Here is a 27,479-nt window from a genome sequence, read left to right on the forward strand (position 1 = left end):
GGTTACGATTCTAGTTTGATTAGAAAGTGTGGGACGAGAAAATTGGATTAAACTTTGACCAATTAAGCAGGAAAGTTGTTTGAGTTTAGTGTTGTTGGAAAGTGAATTGATCCTAAAAATGGTGAAGCCAATCAAATACTGAAACAGTCCATTGAACTGAAATGAAGCACAAGATTTGGTTCGACTGCAGAGTGACTCAAAAATTAATCGACTTTATCCTTTGCTCTGTTTTGCTTTTCAATAACCAATTCAGATGAGCATTTGATAATCTCTTTGCCAGGAGAATCAAATCAACTGAATAATCCAACATTAAAAGTTTGCTTCACCGGAACAAATACCTAAAAGGCTCAAAGGCTAATGCAATAGAAAGAGAAAGATGAAAATCTTGATGATAAGTGAACTCAACCCATTGAACTTGCCAAAGTCATAATTACAAGAGGCGCTTGAACTTTTAAAATTGTCATGTCAATCGCTAATGGATAACTAAGAAAAGTTCAAGAATTGAAAGAACAATATTTTGTAGAAATTTCGAGTTTCGCATTTTCCATCAAAATTACAATTCTATTCGTTTCTGTTAATGTTTAATGATTTATTACTTTTCTTTTATTTTCGTCTATTTATGGTTTATCATTGAATATCGAACTGAACTTAGTATCATTGAGAATATAAGTTGATCAAAAAATAAGATCAGATAACTTCAGATTCGATAACAGCGATAGATTCGATTGAATTGTATGGATTGGTCATTTTCCCAATGATCTTCCTTATTAATATAGTATATGCTCATTTTACGCCTTCATGCAGGCATAACTCACGAACGGTTAGTGCAACAGACTTCAGACTTGAACCATGAGCTTATCTAGATTGCACAACGATAAGTTCAAGTGCTCAAGGTTATTCAAGGTCAATTCTTTATTTGACCTCTAATTGACATTAAAAGGTCATTTTCTGAAATCGCAAGTTCCATATCCATAACTCATACCATTGGAAAGATGGAATGAATTTTTCCTGATCAACTGCTTGTTAAGGGATCACCCATATCCTTAAGCCAGTATGAGTTATGAACATGCAACTAACACTATCGGATCACAAATTTTGCGATTTCAGAAAATGACCTTTCAATGTCAATTAGAGGTCAAATGAAGAATTGACCTTGAATAGCCTTGAGCACTTGAACTTATCGTTGTGCAATCTAGATAAGCTCATGGTTCAAGTCTGAAGTCTGTTGCACTAACCGTTCGTGAGTTATGCCTGCATGAAGGCGTAAAATGAAAAAAACGCCCGGTAGTCTATTATAATTTTGAATATAATCAGCAGCCCTTTGAGTGATTGCCGGACAGTCACGGACATCAAATAAAAACAATTTTGGTAAAATATGGACTATTTCCTATACGTGATCATTTACCAGACTTATACATTTTCTAATTGCAAGATTTTTAAGGTTTGGATATTTATTTAGCATTTTTTTCCATTCCTGCCAGTTGAAAGTGTCCTTGTATCTAAAAACATACTAAGCATATACAAATTAGAAGATTAATACAAATGAATTCAGACACTTTTGTTATGATAAACCTTTCTTATTAGGTTTGATCTGGAATTAAAATGCAAAGATATTGCACAAATAGATGTATACATTTAAAATCGAATGATACTTACAAATTCGATGACTAAATCTCGCAAAGATTCGTGTTTTAATGACTCATCAACAAAAATGTGGCTGCATCGCAAGTAAATATGGGCACTTTGAAGATTTGGACATAAATCCAGCAACTTGGAACCAAAATAAATTGCTAAAGTACGGTTATCAATAGAAAATTGAAGTATTTTAAGTCGTTTGAGTATGGGAAGTTGGTCGCCGTCGCTTGGTGGGCCTAAGAGTAAAAGATGAATGTGATTATCAAAAATTTCTTAAAAAAGTATTTAACCGTTACCTTCTTTTGAATGTAATAAGAGTCTAGCAAGATTCGGAAAATATCGAGTTTTAGTTATGAATATACTTGTAGTAAAGAATTGAAATAACAATATACTGTAGAAATTTCGAGTTTCGCATTTTCCATCAAAATTACAATTCTATTCGTTTCTGTTAATGTTTAATGACTTATTACTTTTCTTTTATTTCCGTCTATTTATGGCTTATCATTGAATATCGAACTGAACTTAATATCATTGAGAATATAAGTTGATCAAAATTAGTTGAATAAAGTCGCATTTCGTTTGCATTTCAATTTTTCTTCTTCTTTTCGAATCAACAATTTGTTCCATTTTCTGTTATTTGCTTAACTTTTTACCATTTCAATATTAATGGAAGCATCTTTGACTTTTTTGTCTTCAAGTATAAAATTTTCAGCAATTGGACAAACAATTTCTTCTTTTCCAATTGAATTGAACCTTTTTCATCTGAAATTCAAACTAGATTTAAATTTAAAATTTGATTCTTTTCTGGTCAACATTTTCTTCCATTCACTATTCAGCTATTTAATTTTTCATTATAACTAAATTTACCAGTTGACAGATGTAAGTTCATCCAAAGATAAATTACATGGAATGGGAATTGGAGCAGTTCATCAGTTAAACTCCCAATGGCTCATTGCACTCTTAACAAATCAATATCTTTAATAACTCTATTCAATGGAAAATCGATTCATCATTTAAATCATTGAAAATAAAATCTTTCACCTTTAATCAAAATTCAACCATCAATAGCTTTTAAAAAACTATCGAAACTCATAAAAGTAACAATGATTGATATTATTTATGGAATACCATTTTCCAGATTTTGATTGAATCAAAGTTTGTCACAGAAACTGAATTGTTATTCAAAGCACTGTAAATGATGTTCCCAATTATCGTATTTTACTTCGACTTTTATTGTAAATTTAGTCGACTTTGTATTTAGGTCAGTAGTTAGTGAGGTAAATCTCTATTGATTTTAAGGCGAATTTTATATTCTTTTTTATTCTTTTTGAAATTCATTTAAACTCATTCCTGCTATTGATTCAACACTTAATGACCTTTATTAATAGACGATATTTAGTTGATCAGATTTTCGTTTTTTTTTCGTTTTCTTCTTTCTTCGTTTATCCTGCAACTCGATACAACTTTGATTGATTACTTGCGTTTTACCTTCTCATTTTGATTCCAATCAAACTGTCAACTCTTTCTTTTTATTTTCATTCTTCCCTCCGGAAGTTGTTCTGAAACAATGTTAACTCTGATAAAGGTAAAATTTCCTGTTCCACCTTTCATCAGAATAAAAGTGAAGCCATTATTGTGTTGCATCAATCTTGGAGTCTTTTTTTGAGTAATAATGTAAACTTGAAGGAGTCACTTGATTGTGTGACAAAAAGCCTTGAACAATGAGAACTGAAAAAAAACTTAAACTTCCGATTAACTTGAACAATCGATGATTCGTTTTGCTTGTTCAAAGAAAATTAAGAAAGAACAAAAAAATGATACAAAATGGTGTCAATATTTTCTCATGTTTCCAGACTTTAACCTGAAGAAAAAAAACATTCGTTTCAGTTTCTTGATCTTCTCTTTTAACCTTTACCAACATTATGATTGGAAGGAGAAACGAAACAAGTAAATTAGCAAACAATGAATTGGATTGATGAACGATAAAGTTTGTTTGTGCAATAAAAGTGAAGCTCATGAGATTGTTTAGTGTAAAGTTCAACTAACTATTTTCACCATTGTTCAGTTGGAATACAATTTTGCAAGATAAAAGCCAAGCAAAAACAAATACAGATTAATGTTTGAGATCATTGATCAAGATGGAAAATTAAGCAAAGAATACGAAATGAAGGGAAAAAGAGCAAAAAACAGAAGTTGATTAATACAATGAATTAGAAGCGCTAAGAATTAGAATTAGTTTCCACGAATTTCCCATGAAATTGATTGTTTCACAGGAAAAGTAAAATGAATAATTTTGCAAATAAATCGAGTAAAAGATTCCATTTAAACATCTTTCGAAATTCTTTGAGCTTCGATAGTAGATAGAGCTTGTTGGTTGAATTGTCTCTCAGTGATTTAGCTTTTGAGTTGGACCATTAATTGAAAGTTAAAAGATATTTTTATTGTTTAATGTTAGTTCCTAAATAATCAGCTTTTAGCGAAAAAATGGATTCGTAATTCATTTTCAGTGTTAATGTTTGTTGATGTTTTCTGGTTTCGATGCAAATGTTTTTCCAAGTAAACCCAAGGCTATGCAAGTCTGGGAAACCTTTTGTTCACTGAAGTAATGCTATTGTCGAGTTGAACTTTTAAGCTTTAAATATTTCATATTTTTCCAAATAGTTTCATTTTCAATTGAACTTTCACTTGAGTTTATTTTCTTGGCTTATATTGCAACAAATGACAGTTGTTTTGACATTGAATGATACTTTATATTCATAGCTGTACATTAGCTAAACATTTTAATATTTTTTGGCTTCCACTTTTCAACCTCAAGGAAAGTAAACAAACTTTTTCTTGTTTCGAGTTAAAGTGTTGAAAAATGGGAAAACGATAACAATTTATATTGCTGCTGAAATTTACATTAAGCTACAAATGTGAAGTTTAATTAGCTTCTGTTGATTCAAGGTGCAACTGCTGGGGTTGTTTCAAATTACGAATATCAACAGCGAATTCCAGGTTTCGTTAAAATGTTTACATTGAAACTTGTTTACCTTTGAATTATTGCTTCTCGATACTTTGTAACATTATGTTTTGCATCTTTCATCCCATGCAAATATACATCATCATAGACTCATCAACATTAAACCTAATGAGCAAGTGTTTCAGAAGGTTGAGTGCATTTGATACAACAAAAGGTTAACACATGAAAAGGCAGACTCTTTTTGAACATTTTCTTAGAGAGAGAGAGAAACAATGAAAACACTTTTGAAGAGTTTTCAAGCAAAAAGTCGAATGACCCATCACCGGATCTCTCGATTAGTCCTTAGACTGCCTTGGCTGGACATGAACCTGCATCCTCTAGGAGTGTACAGGTCACGGGTCTTTAACAACCTCACCAAAGCAGCTAAGATGCTTTCAAACTTGTTTTCTTTTCTGTTATTACAAAAGCGATGCTGCGCAAAGTAGCTCAAAAGTGGTCTTTCTTTGTTGTTGGCTGCATTTGTGACTCTAACTACTACCATTTCAGTCGCTTTTTTTGCAACAAAAGCAAGTATTATTTTCCATTATCAAGATGTTATAATGTTTTGTTGGTTTTACTCAATATTTTTCCAAAAAAATTGATCAAAATTGAAATCGTACTTTGAAATTTCATAAATTCAGTCTTTTGCACTTTTATTTTCTGTTGCATTCTTATTATGATTCCATGTAACGCTTAACCTAACAAGAGTTTCTAATCCCTTTGATTGAACTTGCAACTTTCTTTACTTCTGCACAGCCCAGGAACAAGGAACAAAGAAAAATATGCTAATCAAGTAAATGGAGTGATCTACATGAATGACAGGATAATGAACATCTCATTATGATAATTAATAGCAAAAAGGTGCAAATCGATTCTTAAATCAGTGAATATACATATTTTTAGAGTAAATAACTAGTATTAATAAGTTAGACTTGATATTGTCAATAACGCACACTTTTCACTAACAGTTGGGAAACCAATTGATCAAACTCAACCAAAGACGATCACTTTTCATTCAACTACACATAGAATAAGCAGACACAACAAAACTTGCAAAACATTAGCATCTTTAGATATTTAGGGAAATCGTTAAAGACCCAAACATGCAATTCCAAGAGGTGCGATTCCATATCCTGTCTAACTTAAAGTCAAAATATTTCTTCAACATTTTCAGCTTCAATGAAAGTTTCCACTATCAATATCGAAATCTCATCCTTTCATTAGCAAACAATCTATTCGAAGGAAATTGTGTTCAAAAATTAATCACGAAATAACAAGGTGCGATTTAGGAGTAAATCATCAACTTTTCCGAATAATGAGCGATCAGAAAAGATTTGAATTTGCAAATAAGTTAAATAAGAAATAATGAGCTGAAAAAGATTTGAAAATAGAAACCAAAGTTTGTAATTTCCAAGCAAAATAATTGTAAAAAGTAAAAAACAAAACTATAATTGTCAATCAATTTGAAACTGTTATTTGCTTGCAAAGTAATTTGATCAATGTTTCCCTCGTCAGATTGTTTCATCAAATGACAGACAGTAAAGATCAATTAGCTAATTGTGAATTTGCTTTGGTAAAACAAAAGGCATTGAAAGGTAATCCCTGTTAATACAATGCAAAATGCCGTATTAAACTGATGAATCTAAACGAGATGAAACTCATAAGGGATTGAACTTTTATCATTATTATAATAGTTTTAGTGGAACATTCTTAGATTGGTGAAATCAATTTATTCAGATTAACTTTTCACCAAACTTTTCATTTTCATAACCTTGATTACACTCGACGTTACATGATGAATTTTGCTTCTTTTTTTCCTCTTCGTCTTCATTCAAATCTAAAATTCTCAAGAATCTCAAGATTCTCATTTGAGCAACTATTCATGATTCACAGAGAAAAACTTGAAACTTAATAAATTAGAAATGCTTTAAATAATTCAATTGAAAGTTTTTTTCTCCTCTTCTCAACCAAATTCATTTGAATTTACCTGGAAACTTTATGTAACTCTAATTTCATTTCATATTGAACACAACTTGTCATTAAAGTCCATTAATGTTGCACATAATAACCTCCGACTGGGAGTTGATAAAGTATTGATAACTTTCATTTTATCGAGTTTTTCATCTCAACTCTTTATCTGATTTTGCCAATAATGAATAATCAAAGAGAGAGAAAAAAAGTTGACTCAATGGAAGAAGAAGACATGAACAGATGATAGTCATGATAATCATCATGATGTACAATAGGAAAAGTAAAATTGGTTGGTTCGTCATCGAGGGAATAAAGAATTGTATAAAGAAAAAAAATAGAAATGAATAAGCAACTTGCAATCAACTGGCATTCCTGCCAAAGTCAACCTTGTTTTGTGCACAAAATGTCATGATTGTGGCCAAGTTGACTAATAACGCTGTTATCGTTAATAACATATTAAGGTTTGTTGTCTGAAAATCAACTCAATAATGAGTTGATACATTTGAATTCTGATAATGATTCGTCAGCTTATTTCTGGAAAATTTCATTTCTACATTTAACTTCAACATTTTATTCGATAGAAAGAGACTTTTTAATGAGAGATTGGAACTTTTATTTTCTTCAGAATTTCGGCAAATTGATTTTATCATTAGAATAAGTTTACTTGTTGATTGAGAGGGAATTTTGAGAATTTTGAGAAATTCTTTATTACAGGGATTGATACATTTATTTGATTGTAAATTAAGGGATTTTTTATCGTTTTTTTTGTTGAATTGAAATGAACAATTTATGTCGTTCTTTGGTTTGGATCAGTGTCTTTGTGCAATGGACAAGTTTTATTGCTCGATTTTTGATGTTGATTATTATTGTTGTTATTATGGCGATTCTGGTAATTGCTGGTGATATCAAATTAACAGATTTTTATATCTTGTGAAGAGACAAAAAATACATTTCAAGGTATTACAATGAATAGTATTGCAAATGGATGGGAAAAGACAGAAACTAACCAACGACTCAAGGCTAATTTAATGTTAATCTCTTGTGAATTGTAAGCTAAAATAACTGCAAGTTGACAGTTGATGATGTTGATGAGAGTGATGATGGTCAGTGTTAGAGTGAACATAATTATCATCCACTTTTTGTGTGTGTGTGGATGTGTATGTCTTTAGGCTGCCCATTAACTGTTGTTTCTTGATGGAAAAGGATTTTCACTTTTAACTGAAAGGCAACTCAACTAAATAAATAACTATATCAAAGTAAATGAATAAAATAAATGATAAATAAAAACAAAAGGAAAACAAGAGATGATATTGACTGGAAGTTCAAGGTTGATTCCAATTAAGATGCTGTGAGAGTTGATGAAGGCAAACATGAGAAAAAAGGAAAAGATAAACACAGGGAAAAGCAAACCTTTACAATGAAAATTTGAGTAAATTTCTTGGTAAACAGATTAACCCTTGATCATCATTTCCGTCTAGAGCAACATTTCAATTTCAACATTGAACACCAAACGCCCATGTAATTTAGTTGGTGTAAACTGGTGTAAAATTTTGTTACATTATCATGTTTCAATTACGTTAATTTACTTTACCAAACTAAAGTTTCAAACAATTGACTTCTTTTGACTTGGAGTTAAACATCAATTGCTTTAAAATGAATAGAATGGTTGGTGAAAGGTTTTTCTTTTGACGATAGTTGATTCATTACATTCTGATTTTGAATAATTTCCATGCTAACCATTAGAATTGAAGAAATGGAAACAACGAAATTGCCAATTGATTTGGTTATCAATTTATTCAAGTTTAATTTCATTTTAAAGCAATCGATTTCCAAATTACTTGATCAATTGAATGGGAAAATAAACTAAAATTTTTAGGCTCGGTTTGAAGTTAGCTGTTACTGAAATAAAAGGAAACATCAAAAAATAAAAACTGCTAACAGTCAAAAGAAATCGAAGTACTCAATCAAATCGACTGAAATAGTTTATCAATGTAAATGTTTAGACAATCAAAAGTTTAAAATAGTTTAACTAATTGCTTTCATTGAACCTGTACGAATACATCGGATTATCAATGTGATACAGTATATGAACGATGTAACTAGTCCAAATCGTTTGCAAACACAATTTCAAACATTTCCGTATCTGATGACATCAGAGACCTCTACCGTTCTCCCAAGAATGGAGATACATGATGGAGACAATAGACGAAATATAAATGAGCAAGAAAAGTGTTTCGGTGCTCCAGGACACAAACATAAAAGGCTAGGAAATTTCCTTGTGATGAGGGTTGCCCTGAACCTGGCAAATGGAAACCTCAGAATACATAACAAAAGACAAAAATCCTGGGCGTCCTCGAAAACAATTATTAATATAACATTGTATTTCTTTTGTCGCTTCACTTTGATAAACTATAAAGAATTTGAATTGATTTGCTAATAACTATTAGCTATTATTAATTGCTCTCTTACTCTTACTCGAAGCGTCAGGTTGCCTCGAAAATCGAAGTAGTTTGTTGAATCGAAAAGAAAAATTTCACTTAACGAAATGTGTAACTTGTTACATTACTATCATGAATATCGAACCAAAATTTGTCCTCACAATAAATAGTTAAATAGTTGGTTTGCGATACTTTTGTTACATTATTAAGAAACTTTCTTATTTTCATATCATGCAAAAAGTGTTCATTGAATAAATTGTTCATAAAATGGACTATTGATGACTATAAATCGATAATGATTATGTCTACTTCTGTTTACATAATTTTCCTGCGAGAGTTGAACAAAAAGATATTTCTGTTTGTTCACCAAATCGGAATCACATTGATTGATAAACCATTTGATTGGTAAATGAGAGACGCATTTGACGATCAAACATTGAAAGTTACAGTTGAAATGACATTCCCAACAGCTTTAAATGAACCTGATCAAGTGATCCTAGATGGATACATTGTGCCGTCGAAATACCTGCTTAGACAAATAACCAAAATTTTACTTTTATTGACCATTGCTTATAGTTCAGCCTTTCGAATCGCTTACATGTACATTTACCTTCTTCGCCACTGCAAATTGACGACAAAGCTCATGATAATTGACTGTGCACATGCTACGATAGTTGCCATCAATGTGTTGCTTACAGTTTTGATGCTTCTCTTTGCCTTCGATTGGAATCATTTCAGAAAATTCATCTCTCACATTAAGTTGCTTTCCCTTGAAACGGACAGATTAGCAGTTCGAACAATCAAACAAAATCGTCGAATCACCCAGACCCTTATGATTGTGACATTCATCATTTACATGATTATTTTCTATACGCAACAAAAGGCTATTTCAATTGATACTGTAAATCCATTTGTATTCAATTTACTTTGCTTCCATGAAATGCTCATCAGATTTGTCTTTCTATTCTTCCTTAACATGATTTGCAACATTTGCTTCTGGCTTAAAGCTGCTTTCAATCACATCAATTCCCAAATATCCGATTTGCACGATACATCTGACCAATCGTTTGGTCATTTATTTTGTAAAATAAGAGATTTAAGACAAAAGTATAGTTATGCGGTTCGATCAACTCAAAGTGCTGAAAAATTGTTTCGTTGGTTCATTACACTTTACTACATTGAATACTTTACTTACAACATCGTAAACATCGTCATGTCACTTGGACCAAAGATGAGCATTGATTCAATTTGGTTACTATTTATATCAATAGCTACATTATATTTCATCATTTTGACTTACTATCTGGTTTCAGTGAACAACTTATCGCGTGAAGGATTGGAAGATTTATATGAACTTTCCTTCAAATTGAACACAGCCCAATCATGTCATGAGGTGGGTAAATAAAATTGTAGTCCATTGAAATGATTGACTTTTTACTTATCAATTTCGTCTCTTAGAATGACATTTTCATTGCTCGAATGGCGCTCAGTGATGTTGGCTTTACTTTCGCCAATCTCTTTACTATAAACAACAACTTCATTACATCGGTGTTTACCCTCTCATTTACCATCATAATTACCTTGGCAAGTTTCATTTACCAATGAAAATTGTAACAATCGTAATTGAAAATTAAATTTTCAATTGTTCACAAAATCAAATTCTCACTAATAATGACAAGCTGGACTTTCAAGAGTTTCAACTGTAAATAGGAAAAGGTCAATTGTATTCGGAAGGAAAAAGGAATAAAATTTGCAACAAATGGACAACTTTTTTCTTCGTTTTATTTATGCTTCCATCTTTCTCAACGAACTAAATGAAACTGAAATTATTTTAGTTGTGATCAGCACAAGTTCATATGCACCAATGTTTCATGCAAATCCAAAGTATTAATAGATTCACTTGAACTTGTCAGCTTTTCTGTTTACTAAAGTCTAGTGAATCTAGAATATAATTGATTGCATATTGCTTGAAACATATTCAAGAGTATGAACATGAGACGATTATATCGGGCTAAATGGTGAGGAAAGGATAACAGAAAGTTATTATTAGAATTGAAACTCTGCTAATCCGATGTAAGCTCATTTAATCTCTAATTGTTGATCCATTCAACGGAATTATCGACTTTTATCAACCTCAAATTGTCATGCATTGGGCTTCAGGCCAATGATCCTCACTCTTTAACATTTAAAGTTAATCGATATTCATGAAAAAAATTAACAATAAAATCAAACTGAATATTATAATGGCACGTTCCATTATAAAATTACTTTTAATATTTCTTCAACTTTTTGCATTCATTATTATTCATGCGAAAACTTTTCATCAATAATTATACAAAATTTTATCAGTTTATTTATAGTTGGTGAATGAGCTTGAAATTATTCTTAACAGATCAACAAGTAATGAATTATAATGAATTACGAAATTCGTTGGTAGAGTTTACCTTTTTTTGTTAATTTCGTTAACTAATGAAACTGATAAATGATGAAACTCAACACTTGAAACCGAAAGTGATTTCATTAATGATTCCAAGACCAGATCAGGTTGACTGTCCATTTTTAGGTTTTATTCATCATTAAGTTTAATTGAACCATAAGCTTCACAAACACACAGAAAGACCAAGTTGATGGGTCAAGTGAAATTATTTCATCCAGAAATGAATTGGTTAACTTGATTATTAGGTACAAATGAAAGGTTAAACCTTCCTTTTTTTGCTTCTCACAAATGAATGGCAAATCTGTTTGTCTAAGCAACTATCCTCATTTCAGAACAAGAAACTGAACCAACAATTCTCAACGGAAAATTAAATCACATTTCAATTTACTTTTATTTCGCTTCTGAATAAAACTAAAACTAAGAATACAATTAATGAACAAACACCTGGTAAAGTGGGAGTAGAGTTGAAATTAACCAAAATGACCAAAACCAGATAAATGAGCGAAAAGAAGGAAAAGAACAAAAAGAGCGAAAAAATTCGAAAAACACAAAAATTCGCAAAAATGCTGCAAGAAAATCGTAAATCAATATTTGATGATAATTTCAAGGCGAACAAAAGTTAGGTGAAAACTTTTCTTTATTTGGTTATAACCCTAATCAAAGGTGAAAGATGAAAGTTGATCAAAATTTGGTGCTCATTTGGACTCACTTCATGTGAATAACGTGAACTGGAAACATGATTGAACAATGATAATGGACATTTTCCGTGTTAACTGGCTATTTTAGATGGCCGAATAGGATCAACTATTCTTACCTTAATACACTTGTTTTCATCATTACTGTTTCTTCATCTTCATTATTATTGCAAATCCAATATAATATTTTATTTAATTGAATTATTTTTCTTCTTTCCTTTCATCTCCAGCCTTTTTTGATACTTTTCACTCCCAGTCGCTTGGGAGTTTTACACTTCTCTTAAAGGATTCCTTACCTTGCATTCCCTGATTATCTCAATGTTTTTGATTTTCTCATGTTCTTTACTTTTTTCGCTCTTCTTCTTTTTACCCTTATATAATTGAATACAATTTTTCATTTAAATGTCTACATTTATTTAGCATAAGGTGAACAAGAAAATGAAGAAATTTTTTTTCTCGATTTTTGTAAATTATTGTAAACATTTACCATTTTCACATTTTGTTTTCATTTCATTTTACTTTCACTTTGTTGCCTAAACATTTGTGTCGGAATTAGTTTTATCTGAACATCTTTTTTTACACAAAATTGTAACAGTTAAGCAAATGAAATCAGCTATTCATTTCACTGAAAAATGAAGAGCAAGTTGAAGAGAAAAAGAAACTAATAGAGTAAAAGTTCATGGGAACAGAAACAGGTAATTCTTGGATATTCTTGTTTTTGGTGAACTTTTTGTGTTCTCTAATGGAATCAACCGAGTAGCAAAAAATGTAGAGGAAAATGTTGCTGACGATCAAGATGAAAATGTTGATGATGATGATGTTGATAAAAATGAAAATGATGGAAAAAAAGTGGAGAGAAAAAAAGAAATGCGAAAATTTTATCTTCTCTCGAAAATCTCTGGTGGATTCATCAACAGTTTATAACTTGCAGCATTTACTTGTTAGTTCAACTTTTGATGCTCTTTTCCTTTTGATTCAACAACAAAAATGTATTTATCCAAAAATGAATTGTTCAAGTTAACATTTGATTCAATTTATCAACACAATAATTCATTTCTTTTCTTCCTTCAATTCGAAGTCAATCTGATTATCTTGAAGAAATCATGACGATTGGTTAACCTTAACTTCGGTCGATATCAAGAGCGTAAAATGAATATTTATTGAATCAGAGAATATCATGGAAATTGATTTTTCCATGAATATCTCAAGTGCGACAAGAGTCGACTCTTTTCACTGGGAGTGTAAAATAACATAATCACACAAGTGAACCTGATGATGACAAACGAGAATTGTTTCAAAGGATTTTTCATTCGAAAAGAATCACTTCGAATTCACTTTTCAATTTAATATCAGTTTCAACTTGTCAAGACTTGAATGTTGTTTCGAATTGTCATTTGACCATTTCCTTATAACAGTCGAATTGATGGAAATTTCGAAAAATACTCTTTTCTCAACTAATGGGATAAATGGTTCTATTCAGTCCATTGTTCCCCTGATCATCTATAATGATTGAATAATGATTAATTTGATTTGCTCAATGTAATGTTAATGAAGAAAATTGAATTTATTTGAAAAGTTGAACACAAAAAAGCAACAAATTGGACAACAATATTTATCCATTAACGAGGTGAACAAGTTGAAGTGTAAAAGTTGTACAAATATTATGATAATAAATGAACATTTTCAAGGTTCGCAGTCAATCAATTTTCACTTTCAATAGAGATGAGAAGAGAAGGAAAAGAAGAACAAAAAGTGTAAAATTGATATAAATGGATCTCATCTGTTATTCTGAAGGAACAAGGTTTAATGCAATTTAAAGTTTATTAGAAAATGAATTGAAAAGGAAAAAAAGGAACAAAAAATTTCAATCTTTCAATTACAATCAACACTATCGATTGATAATTGCTTGCCATCGAGAAGCTTTAATTGCTCGCGAAAATAGCAAAAAGTTTATCAAACTATAAAGTTGATTGGAAATTCTGGTCACGATATAAAATCGCTAGAGCAAATTATTCTCCATGAAAAGGATGAGTCGAAAGGAATTCACTTGAGAATTGGAAAACTTGAAATTGTTAGCAGAACAAGAAACTTTGGATTTTCAGCTGAAAAACGAGAAACTTTTTTTTCTCAAAATGTTGAAGTAATAATAAAGTTTGCGTTTCAAACCTTTTTCATTGATATCATAAATGGTTAAACAGACTTGAAATGCTCTTTGTGAATCCATTCAATTGCAGTTCAAGTGTCAAATTGTCAAACGAGTTTCAAGTTGATTGTCATTGATGAAAGGAATAATTAGATTGAAACAGAAATGAAATTCAAAGGTTCAATTGGAATATAATTTTGGGCTTTTAACGATTAATGAGCTTTGCGAGATCAATTTTTATAAGCAATGGAGGAAAATTTTTCTTGGTTAAATGAATAATTACTATTCTGGTTATTTTGGAATAGACCTTGTAGAAGGGATTTCAACCTGGATTTTCAAGTTGCATCAAATATTTACTTTGGCAACATTGAACATTGTTCAAGTTGAAGACAATACAAGAATACAAAAAGCAAATTATAAGCAAAGAAATGTTTCATTTTGATATTTTGTAATGAATAATTTTTTACGACTAAAACTAGACATTGTTTCCAAGTCTTGTTTAGTCAACTTTGTGTTTAATATTTAAATGTCAACCTTGAACCAGCTTTTCAACAGTAAATGAATTTTTTGTAACCATAAAATTATCCAATTATCAGTCGAGTTCAAGAATTGATTCAAGATGATTAATTTACTGTCTTCTTGTCCAGTTGATACAGAACGATGCCGACCAACCGAGCCATTCCGTTGTCCAGGGAAAGAAAATGTATGCATTTCTATACAATATTTATGTGACGGAGCACCTGATTGTAAGGACAATTACGATGAAGATCCAAGGCTTTGTACAGCAGGTAAGTTGACGAGCCATTAACAATTACTAGGAGAACAAATTTTTAGAATTTTATCCACGAATTTCACGTAACTTTCGGAAAACTGATGAACATTTGAAAAGATAATTTAACTTAATCTTTATTACTTTGTTTTAGTCTAGAAATGTAATATGAAGGTAACTCATGAATGAATCCCATTTTGTATCAGCAGAAAATGCGATTCTGCAGAGACTAAGCTTTTGTCAGATTATTTTGTAAATTCAGTGGATAAGCATGGGAATTGCAAAATCTGTCTCCAACAAAACTCCTACATCTTTCCAATCCAAATAAACTATTCAATTGCAAGAGAGAATTTTTAAAAAACGGAAAAAATAGAAAAGACAAATTTTCTTTTTTCATTCGCTAGGCAACTTTGTGCCAATCATGGTTTCCTGAAGAATCGAAGTTCAGACCGAGAAACTGAAAAACATTCAAATCCCAATGATTAGACTCATTCATAAACATTCATCTTTTGCAAGTCGATAGTTTCTTGAATTTTTCTCATTCCAGCCTGAGCAATCCTTTGATCGACTTTAATTCAGAATTCCATTTTATCAACACTTGTTCAATCATGTTGCTCATTTGAAAATCTTGTAAAGATTGTTATTTATCGGTTCTTTGTAAGCACTCCCACTCGTACGATTCAACTTTAATCATTCTAATGCATTCGTTTCAAATTTTCAAGATAATTTGCTGTTAAATGATTTACTTTTATATCGAATCATTGAATATGTCCATTCATGGACAAGCTATAAGGGATTCGAACTGAAAATCAACTTTGAATGTTACAATAATATTTGACTTTCTTACATTCAGTAAAGGAAACACTTTTATTGCACATTTCGTAATGCTTTACATTTGCTTTTACCTTTAGACTCAAAAGGCAAGGTTTAGTTTACAACTTGAATGAACGATAAAGTTTTCTGGAAACTCGCTTTTGTAATGAAGTTGAGTTTATTTAGTTGTACATTTATACATAGTCGTAAAGTTATTGAGAACATTTGGAAATTCTTGGAATCATGTCTGACTGTATCATGTCTATTCAGTCAGTTTAAAGAAAAACAAAAATCCAAAGTTCTTTTTCATCTTTGATTTTTTACTTTACATCTTTGCTCATTGATAAAACTCGAAATGTCAGTCAAGCTGAAGGGGAAGTATTTGTTAACATTTCCATCTGATTTTCAATTGACTGAATAAACTTGTTTTTTTTATTGGAAAATGTTGCTTCAGAATAAAAGGTAAAATTGATTCGTCTTCTGTTTGAATTTGATTTTCACGCAAAACTTTGAACCAAGATTTACTGATAATTAATAGTCATAAAAGTTTCAATATTGAAGGAGCAATAAATTTTCACTTTCAAAGTGCAACTTGATTGATTGAAACATCATTTTGAGCAACAAAAACAAGATTATTTCACCACAAAACCAACATTTCAATCAGACTAATTCAATGGAATAAAAATTATTTATCAAATTGAAACTTTCCAGTTTCTCTACAGTATTTGTATTACTTATGGCGAGAGAAGATGACAAAAATGAAAACAAGTTTCAATTTGGAAAATTGTTTTTTCCGAATTTCAAATTTTCTCAATCTGTTTAGACTAACCCAAGTGATTTAATTTCAAGTGAAACAGAAGGTGAAAAGACAAAAATAATGAAATCTTTCATTTTACTTTTACAGCGAAAAGACCTCCAATCGACGAAACAGCAAACTTTCTTCAAACCCTTCTAACCCAACACGGACCCAATTATTTGGAGAAACTGTTTGGTCGTAAAGCTCGAGACGCTTTAGAGCCTTTGGGTGGAGTGCAAAAAGTTGCTGAAGCATTATCAGGTAAAACTCGTGAATTTATTCTCAAATCAATTCCATTGTGTCTGTGCAAAATTTTGTCTCATCAAGAAAAATTAAGTTCAATTCATTGGCGATTGAAATTGAACGATTTCGATATAATCTCTTTCCATTTATCATTAAGAGCTTCGTCTTTGAGTCCGATAGATCAATACTAACTTTAAGGTCAAAACATACTTATGAGTTGAACAGAGGTTAACTTGATCGAATCTTTTTTTTCTGTATTTCCATGTCGATCCAAGTTTATCAAGAATTTTAACATTGAATAAGTTTTATGTTTATCGGGCAGAATCGTTCAGAAGTGTTTCGAAAATCTCTTTGCTTCGCTCGAGTTTTAAAGGTTGCAATTTTTTCAAGAAACAACAGTTCTGAATGTGTTTGATTGCATTTACACCATTTTATGATTACTGGTTCTACTCAATTTAACGAGATTGAGTATCTTATGAATTTATACTCGAAATGAATAAGGCCACAACACTTTATTCGTGTTTACTTTCTGGTTATTTATTCATTTTTTGTTTGGAAAAAATTTAATAAACATTTTTATCTTGTTATGGCATTAATGAAAAGCTAATTTTCATAATTGATGACATGTTTAGTCGCTTGTTTAGTTCAACTTTTAGTGAAATTTATTTCAAAACAAAACCTGCACAAACTCAAATCTCTGAAAGACTGATTAGACTGAATCCTTGAAATGCTGACCTACTTTACGTTGGAGTTTATTTTGAGCTTTTTGTGGTTTTATTTACAATTTAAATGCGAAATCAACTAATCTTTAATGCAATCCATTTAATCTAGTAACTTTAATTTAATATCAATTCTGCATTATCAATGCAAATTGAAAGATTTCAATAACAAAATGAAAATTCGAAATCAGTTATTAATATTATTCAATTTGTTTTGCCAAATGGTGAAATAGTAATCTGTAACTAATTAAAGGCATGTTTTAATTAATGATTTACCAATTGGTTATTGTTTAATTAAACTTCTAATTGAATCGAATGAAGGAAATATTTAAATGCGAAAATATACAGAACATTTTGATATTTCAATATTAAATGTCCAATTTCTTTTATTACTAGTAATATTAATATTTTCAATAATATAATCATGTTAATTGCAATGAAAAAATCAAAAAATTTGTTCAATTATTTCATGAAAAATGTAAGTTCAATGGAAATAGTTATTTCGCTTTTAGTTATTAACACTAACATTACATGATATCAATTGATAACACGATATGACCAATTAACCATATTTACCGTATTCATATTGAAACTCAGATAATTTATTCATATAAAAGCTAAGTCGATCAAATTAGCATCATTCATATTGGCTGATCATTTTGATGAAATTGTCAAAGTTAGACTAGAACTATTTGAACTTGACATAATATTAATATAATTATGTTTGTTTAATATCATTGTAAGAAAAACATTGGCACTAGTTTTAATACTCGAATCGTGAAACAAGGCAATTCAGCTAAAATGTAAGGTTTCGACAGCTATTATTCTGCCCCTGGTTATACGAATGACCATTTTTTTTGTACATAATTTCGCGAAACTTATTTGTCACATTCAAAGGTACAGGTCATAATAGGTAATCTTTAGGACTCGTTAAAGAAGGCTCAGAAGTTGGTTGGAAGGTGGTTGCATAATTTGCGACCTCAAGTGTTTATGACGAAGTCAACCAGTATTCAAAATACAGCCGAAATTAACCTCACTTTTCAGCTAAATTACCCTGCATGTGGATTGTTATCGCAATGTTTAACGTAATTTAAAATAAGGATATATTCATTCTACACTTTGACACAGCAGGTCACGATAACAGCATCACAAAGTATACTGCGTTACATGAATTTCAAGTGCTCAAGGTTATTCAAAGTCTGCGATTAGTTGTGACGGAGTGACGCTCAATACGAGCACATATTCTCATAGAAAATGACCTTTCAATGCCAATTGACTTTGAATAACCTTGAGCACTTGAAATTCAATTCTTTATTTGACCTCTAATTGGCATTTAAAGGTCATTTTCTATTCGAATATGTGCTCGTATTGAGCGTCACTCCGTCACAACTAAGTGTTGACTTTGAATAACCTTGAGCACTTGAACTTATTGTTGTGCAATCTGCGTAAGCTTATGGTTCAAGTCTGAAGTCTATAGCACTAACCGTTCGTGAGTTATGCCTGCATGAAGGCTTAAAATAAAAAACAACGGTATTAATAGGATAAAAAGATGATCAAATGGTCCTTTATTCCAGTATTAATAGATTATAATTTTCAATTGAAAAAGAATCAAAGGATAAATGTAAAAGAAGTACAAAGATAGTTTTTAAAGTTCAATGTTACAAGTAAGATAAATTAAAACGGCTACACGAAGTTTGAAAATGCCAAGCTATATGTGCTCGTATTGAGCGTCACTCCGGGAATTGTTTAACACAATGTGGACATGTGGCTAACGGTTTTTTTGAGTCTTCTCTTCTTCAAACAACACGCTCAATTTGGGATGAATGTTACTGATATCAAATAATGTCTTTCCAGCTTTAAATCCAGAATCGTTCAACATTTTTTCGATTTGCTTAAATTCAGCTTCAAATTCAGACTCAACTTGGCGCATTACATCGTTTATCTGTTCAGGGCTCATACGCTCGACCATAGAGGCTGTGAATGCACCTGTAGAACTGGACAATAAAAAAGCAATATTGAGGAATTAGAATAAGAATAAGAGAATTTAAGGATCTTTTAAGAATGGTTTAAGGGTTAATAGAAACATTAGAGACAAAGAAAACAAGAACTGACACCTTGAATGATGAACCAAATGAAGATTAACAAATGAAGCCTAACCTTACCAAACCAAAGAGACAAGGTTTATATCCAAGATTAACTTGATCAACTTGATCAAGGCTTGAATCATTGGAACAACGAGAAGTTTATTTATTAATAAGATCAAAAGATGATCAAATTGTTGCTTTATTCTATTATTAATAGATTATAATTTCCAATTGAAAAGTAATCAAAGGATAAATGTAAAAGAAGTTCAAAGATAATTTTTTAAGTTCAATCTTTCAAGTAAGATAAATTAAAACGACTACAACAATCATTTTTCAAGACCTTTTAAGATACCAAGCTACCGGGCGTTTTTTTGTATTTTACGCCTTCATAACTCACGAACGGTTAGTGCTATAGACTTCAGACTTGAACCATAAGCTTACGCAGATTGCACAACGATAAATTCAAGTGCTCAAGTTTATTCAAGGTCAATTCTTTATTTGACCTCTAATTAACTTTGAAAGGTCATTTTATGAAATCGGTAAATTTTGTTGACCTGATAGTGTTAGTTACATGTTCATAACTCATACCATTGGAAAGATGGAATGAATTTTTCCTGATCAACTGAATGTTAATGGATCACCCATATCCTTCAGCCAGTATGAGTTATGATCGTGAAACTAACACTATCAGGTCAGAAAATTTTGCGATTTCAGAAAATGAGCTTTCAATGTCAATTGGAGGTCAAATAAAGAATTGACCTTGAATAACCTTGAGCACTTGAACTTATCGTTGTGCAATCTGCGTAAGCTTATGGTTCAAGTCTGAAGTCTTTAGCACTAACCGTTCGTGAGTTATGCCTGCATGAAGGCGTAAAATGAAAAAAACGCACGCAATATCAATATTTCAAATTGTTAGTAATATCATTGATTGAAAATTTCGATAAAAGAGTCTATTAGAACTGTTAGTTTGCTTTTAAGTCAATCAATTTTATTTTCATATACACGAGGTCATGAGACAAGACCATGATCTCATTGATAGTGAAGGTTACGAACATTTGTTTAGATGAAAATCTTGACTCTTAAATGAGTTTTGAAAATGTAATCACCATGATAAATCCTAACACAAAATTTTTCTTTTACAAGAAACTAATTTGTTCCTAGAAATTTGAATGTTCAAATGTGTTTTCTCAATCCCTCAGCATTCGTTGAAACTTTCAATTCCAAGGAGAAATGAATGAACAATCATAGACTAGACATAAATCGATTCAATGTTTAATAAAGCAACAAAAAAAGTGTTTAAACAACTTGGATTTGTCCAAAGTTTTCCATTGATATAACCCTAAAAGAAAGGTTGAATAATGAGCCAAGAAAAGTCGCCAAAACGAATGTAATTTCCATCATTCCCATGAACTGGAGAGAAAAAAGTTGACCCAAAATTGGTTGATCAAAATTACGCCAACACTATAAGTTGATCATAATCTTTATTACCGATTCCAAGTGTAATTGTCTTAACTTACTAGAGATAATCGCTTGTGATATATTTGACCAAAGAGTTTGTTGATGCTAAAAAAGAGTCCAAGATGATGATAATGATGATGATGGAGAAAAATGGATTTCATTTTTTGAAAGCTTTTCCATTTCTCTTGTTGTTCAACTAAATCTTCATCCTGAGCCTTAACCTTTTTTTTACTGAATAAAAGTAACCAGAAAAAAAGGAAAATGAATTTTCCATTCAATTCTCGGATTTCTTTTGCACTACAACAAAAAGCTCTTGAATCGATTGACCAAAAACTATTGAACAACTTATCATCTTCATCATTACATCTTCATTCATCTCATTCTTTCTTACTTTTATTCCTTCAAGTATTCACTTTCATCATCATCTTCCTTAACCCATTCACCAACATGTTTCATCCCTGATCAAGATGAACTTTCATCTTGACTGCCAATTTATTAGTTGAAACTTACAATCACAAGTCTTATAAGCAAATCTTTTCCAATTTACTTCTTTTTCCTCTTTTCACTTCAAACCTCATCCTAATCATCATCTTCTTAATCCATCTCTATTAACCCTGTTCAGTGCTCTATCCCATCAATTTAGTGTTCAATTTATTGTTACAATCAATAAAAGTTCAATTTATTTTTGCCCTTTTCTTCATCATTTGGTGCAAAAAGCAACACAAATTTACCTTTCATTTGAATCCTTTATTGTTGCTTCAACACGCTTGTTTATTATCCAATCCAGTTCACCTAACCTTACATTTCAAAAGCAGATGAAAATGATGAGAATTGATTATCCAACAATTTATCCGATATAAACTATGAATTGGTAAAACAAAACCAAAGACAATTTGAATAAATTAAAAACAAGCTCAATTAACTCAGCAACAGAATCTTTATTTTCTCGGAAAAACTCAATCAATTTATCCAGAATAAAGGCATTAATAGAAGCATAAAAAGCACAATTAGATTTGATGATAATTTTCATCATGAATATAATCATCATTAAAATGCAGTCAAATTGTTGATCAAAAAACAGTTTAAACTCAATGGCTGGTAAACTGGTTCATCACATCTAAATCAACAGAAGCGACCTTTACATGAATGAATAGGAAAAGATTCAATTAGCCGAAAGATTAATCACAATTCAAACCAATCAATGGAATAATTTGACCATTAAATGCCACTAAATGGATTCACGAAAAATGGTCAATTTTCACCATCGAAGGTTCAGTTTAAATTTACTTTTCTTTCAAAGATATTGAAGCAAATTAAAATGGTTGAGCTTTTTGATTTCAGCTGATCAAAGACATGAAATGAAAGTTAATTTTTCTGTTTTTGGTTAAACCTTAAACTCTGAAGAAGAAAAATGAACAGAAAATTGAATCGACAGTAACTCACAGAGATTCAGGAGAAATGGTAAAAACTTTTTCCATGTTTGACTGAGAAAATGAATTTAGTGAAACAAGGAAAAGATAAATTCATCCGTTTCTTACCATTTAATCACAAAGGTAAAAAGGAAAGGAGAGAAAATTTTGGAGAAAATTTTTCGCCAAAAGTTCATCTTTTACAGCCAAAAAAGGCAACTTTCATTCATCATGACAACTTTTCACATCATCATCATTACCATGAGATGAGAAAAAAAGAGAATCAAAAGCTTAAAATTTAAATAGAGTAAAATTAAGTGAAAAAAATGGTTGAAATAAAGAAAAGCGTTTTTGTCTTATTTTTTCTTCTTCTCTCTGCTTCTTTCATTAACCATCATTTCAAACATCATTATCATTATACTCGTAATTCAGGTAACCATAACAACCTCATGGTTCCTTCAGGATAACACAACATTTTTACGTCTTTGATCAAATTTAATATCATTCAATTGAGAGAGAAATTTAACTTTTCCATCTTGAAGTCGACCAAATTTTAATATCATACTTTTTAGCTGTAAGGCACAATTGTTAACCAAGAGTTATTGCGTTAAAATGTAAAACTTTATGGTAAACCTTTTAATGTACAATTAATAAACTGAAAAGGTTAGCAAACGATGAAATACAATAAAGGTTGACTTTTGGGTTTTTTGTGTTTTCCAACCAATTTAAGTATCAAAATAATGTCAACCTTTAATCTATCGGAAATTGTTATCCATCAGGTAAAGTTGATTTAAACTCAGCTCATCATAACTTGAAGGGTACTTTCAATGGAAATGGGTTTTGCTTTTGTTTACCATTTATTTTGAGATTCCCTCGTTGAAACATTTTCATTCAACATTCTAATTCAATTAAACTTTTCTTCCCATTCAATGGCTAATCAATCTTGAATGATGATACAAATTTAGACTAATTAATTGGTTGTGATCGAGTTAAATATCAATTGTTGTTAAACATTATGATTACACGCCATTTAGCATGATGGACTAATTACTCTTTTTTTACGCTCTTTTGTCCAACACTTTACACCTTTTATTGACGCTGTTATTGGATTGTTATTGTTAATAATATTAAGGTTTTGAAAATTGATTAAACATTTTTCATCTTTTGTTCATTCTTTGTCAACAATTGAACAGTGTTTTGAAAAACCGTCAAAACTGTTATTTAACATTAAATTGCTTTGCATTGGCTTTGTATTGCTTTAATGTTTTGTCTTGAATTTGGGTTTGTTTAAGCATTTTCATGTTTTATTCAAATTGAAACTTCTTTATTTTTCTTGTCAACAAAATTGCAACTCTTGTTAATATTAATATTTTGTTATTTTTACTTTTCTTTTGATAGACAAATAAATTTTAATAGCATTTGTTGAAAACAAAATTGAATTGTTAATAATGTTATCTACAGTGATATAATGTAATATTGAATAAGATGTTCCTTATTGACCTTTTTGCATCTACATTTTCAAAGGTTAATGCAAGAATTGTTTTCTTGGTGAAACATAATGATACCACTAGAACCATTAATTGTTATCAAGTTGCTATCACTTTTTGTATCAACTAATGGTTGTTAAAGGTGATAATGATTGATTTGAATGACCAGAATGATGAATTGTTGACCAGAAATTATTAATTGAAAATGGGTTCCAATGGGTTGGTAATGTTGATATCAATTTTAATTTTTCCATGTGTTCATCGTCTTTTTTGCTTCATCTGTCAACTTTGAATCCTTATTTTATGACTCGATAGATTGGTTCCTTGATTGTTTATTCAAATTGGAGACTTTCTTGAATGATCAATGGTCATGGAAGGTAAAATCCAATGGGTTATAACTCAATAGTTGATGGTTGTTAGTATTGATCTTGTAGGTTCCAATTGTTTGTTTGTTGTCCTTCGTGATCGCTTTTAATTGCCTTTTTTATTTATTGTTATTAATTTTCATTGTTATTTAATGAACTTTTCCGTGGGTCAATTTAAGCGTGACTTATCAATATATCTAATTATTACAACAATAGAAATGAAAGAGAAACAAAATTAAGGTTCAACTTTTTTTTTCAATGCATAATGGGTTGATCGTAATGAATGAAACATGCTAACCATAGATTATCAATGACTGTAAGCTTTGCGCTTTATTACAATTGTATTTCAACCTTATTTAATTTGACTCAATTACTGTAATCAAATGAAGTTAATCACTAGATTTAATGTCTAATGGAAATATATAATAACATCGATAATCTATTGTTCAATCGATTAATCGTTTAACAGCAACATTAACATTTAAACTAATGATGTGCCTACGCCTGATGTATTAGCCTTTGAAAATGTCAACTTTGCTTACTTTGTTAGTTGAAGCATTTAGGTTGTGATGAGTAGCTTTTTTTCATTCATTTTTGTTGATTAAACCCGATAGATGAATTATATTTACCTTGAATCTGAGTAAGTTGACTTTAAAGGAGACTAATGTTTAAAAAAAGGCTCAGCATGACTATTTGCTTTGCTTGGTTAATAAACAAGACGAGAATAATGATCATTCAAAATCTTGTTGAAAGATTTACCATGATTGAAGAGGCAAGACATTTGTTGTTGTTTTCATAGTTGATGATGATTCTGGTAAACATAATGATGTCCATGTTGATGGGTTGTGTGGAGGTGTATGTGATGACTATAACTATACAGGGTGAAAGACAAACTCGCCAAATGAAGGAAAATTTTCTTGCAGGATTCAAGGCTTACACAGATGAAGTAGGATCAAAGGCTGATCACAATGATGATGATCATGTTGTTTTAGATGGTGATCATGATGATGATAGCATTGGTGTGAAGGAGGTGGGCAAATTAGGTATAAAACTTGAGTCTCGAGAAACAAGGTAAATTGAGAACAGTTAATCTCAAAATTCCAATTCATCTGGGCAATCACATTTTCCTTGATCTTTTTTCTCCTTGTTTCACTGGAATCTTGCCATATGGATTATCCTTTGACTTGGACATGAAATTGGATTGTTTTATTTTCGCTCCAAATTTCAGTTAACATTGAGACAGCTCAATTTGTAAAATTAAATAGACAATCTGGTTTCGCTTGCACAAATGGAATTGAATGGCACTTGCATCTCAATCGAGGTGAAATTAATAGAAATGATGAATTAATTTCTCTTTTCTTGTCAATGCTTTTTCCAAACAGAGAGTGAAACGTTGGAAGATTTTGGTAAGGCTTTGCACTTGATGAGAAGTGATCTGGACCATCTTCGAGAAGTATTTGTGGCAGTTGAATCGGGTGATTTAAGTTTACTCAAATCTCTTGGAATTAAAGACACTGAATTGGCTGACCTTAAGTTTTTCCTGGATAAGCTTGTTAGTACTGGCTTTTTAGACTAGATGAGCAACAACAATCAACTAATAACAGTAAAGAAGACTAACGAGAGAAAATAAATCAAAAACATTCAACAATCATCATCATCGCAACAATCAAGCAAAATCAAGCAAAAAAACACTACACAATCAAAGAGTCAAGACAATGAAATTAACCACCAAAAAAAACTAAAGAGAATAAAAAAACATTTTTTGCAAAAAAAAATCCATTTCAACCAACTAAATCCATATTTGCATTATACTGATACTTTCTGAACATTGAACCCTCACCTGTATCATTACTATCTCATTATTATACCAATTTTGTTGTCATCTGTTTGACCCCAACAATTTGCTATCATATTTCTAATGGTTTGTCCCTTTTTTTCACTTCATCTTCAAGATTCTTTACCCTTTCCTATTTTCCTCGTTTCAAACAGCTGAAATATCCTTAAATACCAACTTAAGATTGTCATCAATTCAATTTTTAAGAAAAATCTACAATCAATTGTATCTTCAACTGTCAACCCGACTCTTGAATCCTACACCTTTTCCTTCTTCCATCCTTTACCTCCGAGTTTTCTGCCTTTTAATCCATATCCATAATCCAAAGAAACTTAAATTTTCACCATTTCCTTCCGAGATAAGATTGTATTTTGATTTGCTTTGCTTCAACTTGAACCTCTATTCAAGAAAATTAATCCTGTTCCAACAAATATCGTATTTAAAATGTGTTCGAGAATTTTAAATTTGAAAGTATTCTTTTAGATTTCCATGTTCACCATTGCTTTATTTTTCTTTTTGGAATCCCTTTGCATCAATCAATCAACCAAATCATATCTAAATTAATTTAATGATAAATGAAAAAAACTCTGTATAGTTACTTTCTTTGACCATTCATGACAAAAAATAACCTGTTTCTTTTTATGATCATTTCAAAATATGCTTCATTTTTTCTAAATTACTTACTATTATTATGATGGACTAATACCATGTATATTATGTAACTCAATAACAATGATCCAATCTTTTGAATTTCCAAGGTTCGATTAAGTAATCTAATAGTAAAACCAGAGAGAAAGTACGACTATTAATGTGCAAGTAGTTTTAGTTTTTGAACAAAAATATAAATAGAAAGTAATACTTACGGATAAAAAGATTCAAGTGGAAAACAAAAAAAAACACAAATAACTTTTTATAAAACTCAGAGGTATCAGAATTGTTGGATCAGCTATGATGTTGATACATAGAAGTTGGACAATTTATACACCAGTTTGATCTAAAACTAACGATTAACCGATAATGATCGTGAACTAATAAGGTAATTAGGTCAAACTAAATAGCTTCAAACTCTCATAAATTCACCGATAATTACTGCATTCAGTCAATAATAAAACCATATTATAATAAAAAATATTATAATAAAAATCACACTGTCGCAATATTTCGTAATACTGTTTCTGTGGC

General features: G+C 30.6%; 1 protein-coding gene and 1 long non-coding RNA gene across 2 annotated transcripts in view; one reads left to right on the forward strand and one right to left on the reverse strand.

Moving 5' to 3' along the window:
• Window positions 1–26,945, forward strand: part of LOC107371453 (IDLSRF-like peptide) — a 45,451-nt gene extending 18,506 nt beyond the window's left edge. The window contains exons 3-5 of the mRNA XM_089267591.1: window positions 14,968–15,108; window positions 16,807–16,959; window positions 25,846–26,945. Of these exons, the coding sequence (XP_089123717.1) occupies window positions 14,968–15,108; window positions 16,807–16,959; window positions 25,846–26,039 (488 nt within the window). The 3' untranslated portion in view covers window positions 26,040–26,945. The remainder of the gene's footprint in view (window positions 1–14,967; window positions 15,109–16,806; window positions 16,960–25,845) is intronic.
• LOC149093939 (uncharacterized) lies at window positions 23,966–27,447 on the reverse strand. Its single transcript, XR_016198704.1, has 5 exons — window positions 27,161–27,447; window positions 26,982–27,070; window positions 25,401–26,852; window positions 25,093–25,335; window positions 23,966–24,660 (listed from the first exon to the last, which is right to left on the reverse strand). It is a non-coding gene; the product is annotated as an uncharacterized LOC149093939 (long non-coding RNA).
• Between the last annotated feature and the right edge of the window lie 32 nt (window positions 27,448–27,479).

The sequence above is a fragment of the Tetranychus urticae genome, chromosome 2 (genome assembly GCF_039701765.1).
Source record: "Tetranychus urticae isolate SD_2017Ah chromosome 2, NJAU_TeUrti_SD_1.0, whole genome shotgun sequence".
Taxonomy (NCBI): Eukaryota; Metazoa; Arthropoda; class Arachnida; order Trombidiformes; family Tetranychidae; genus Tetranychus; species Tetranychus urticae.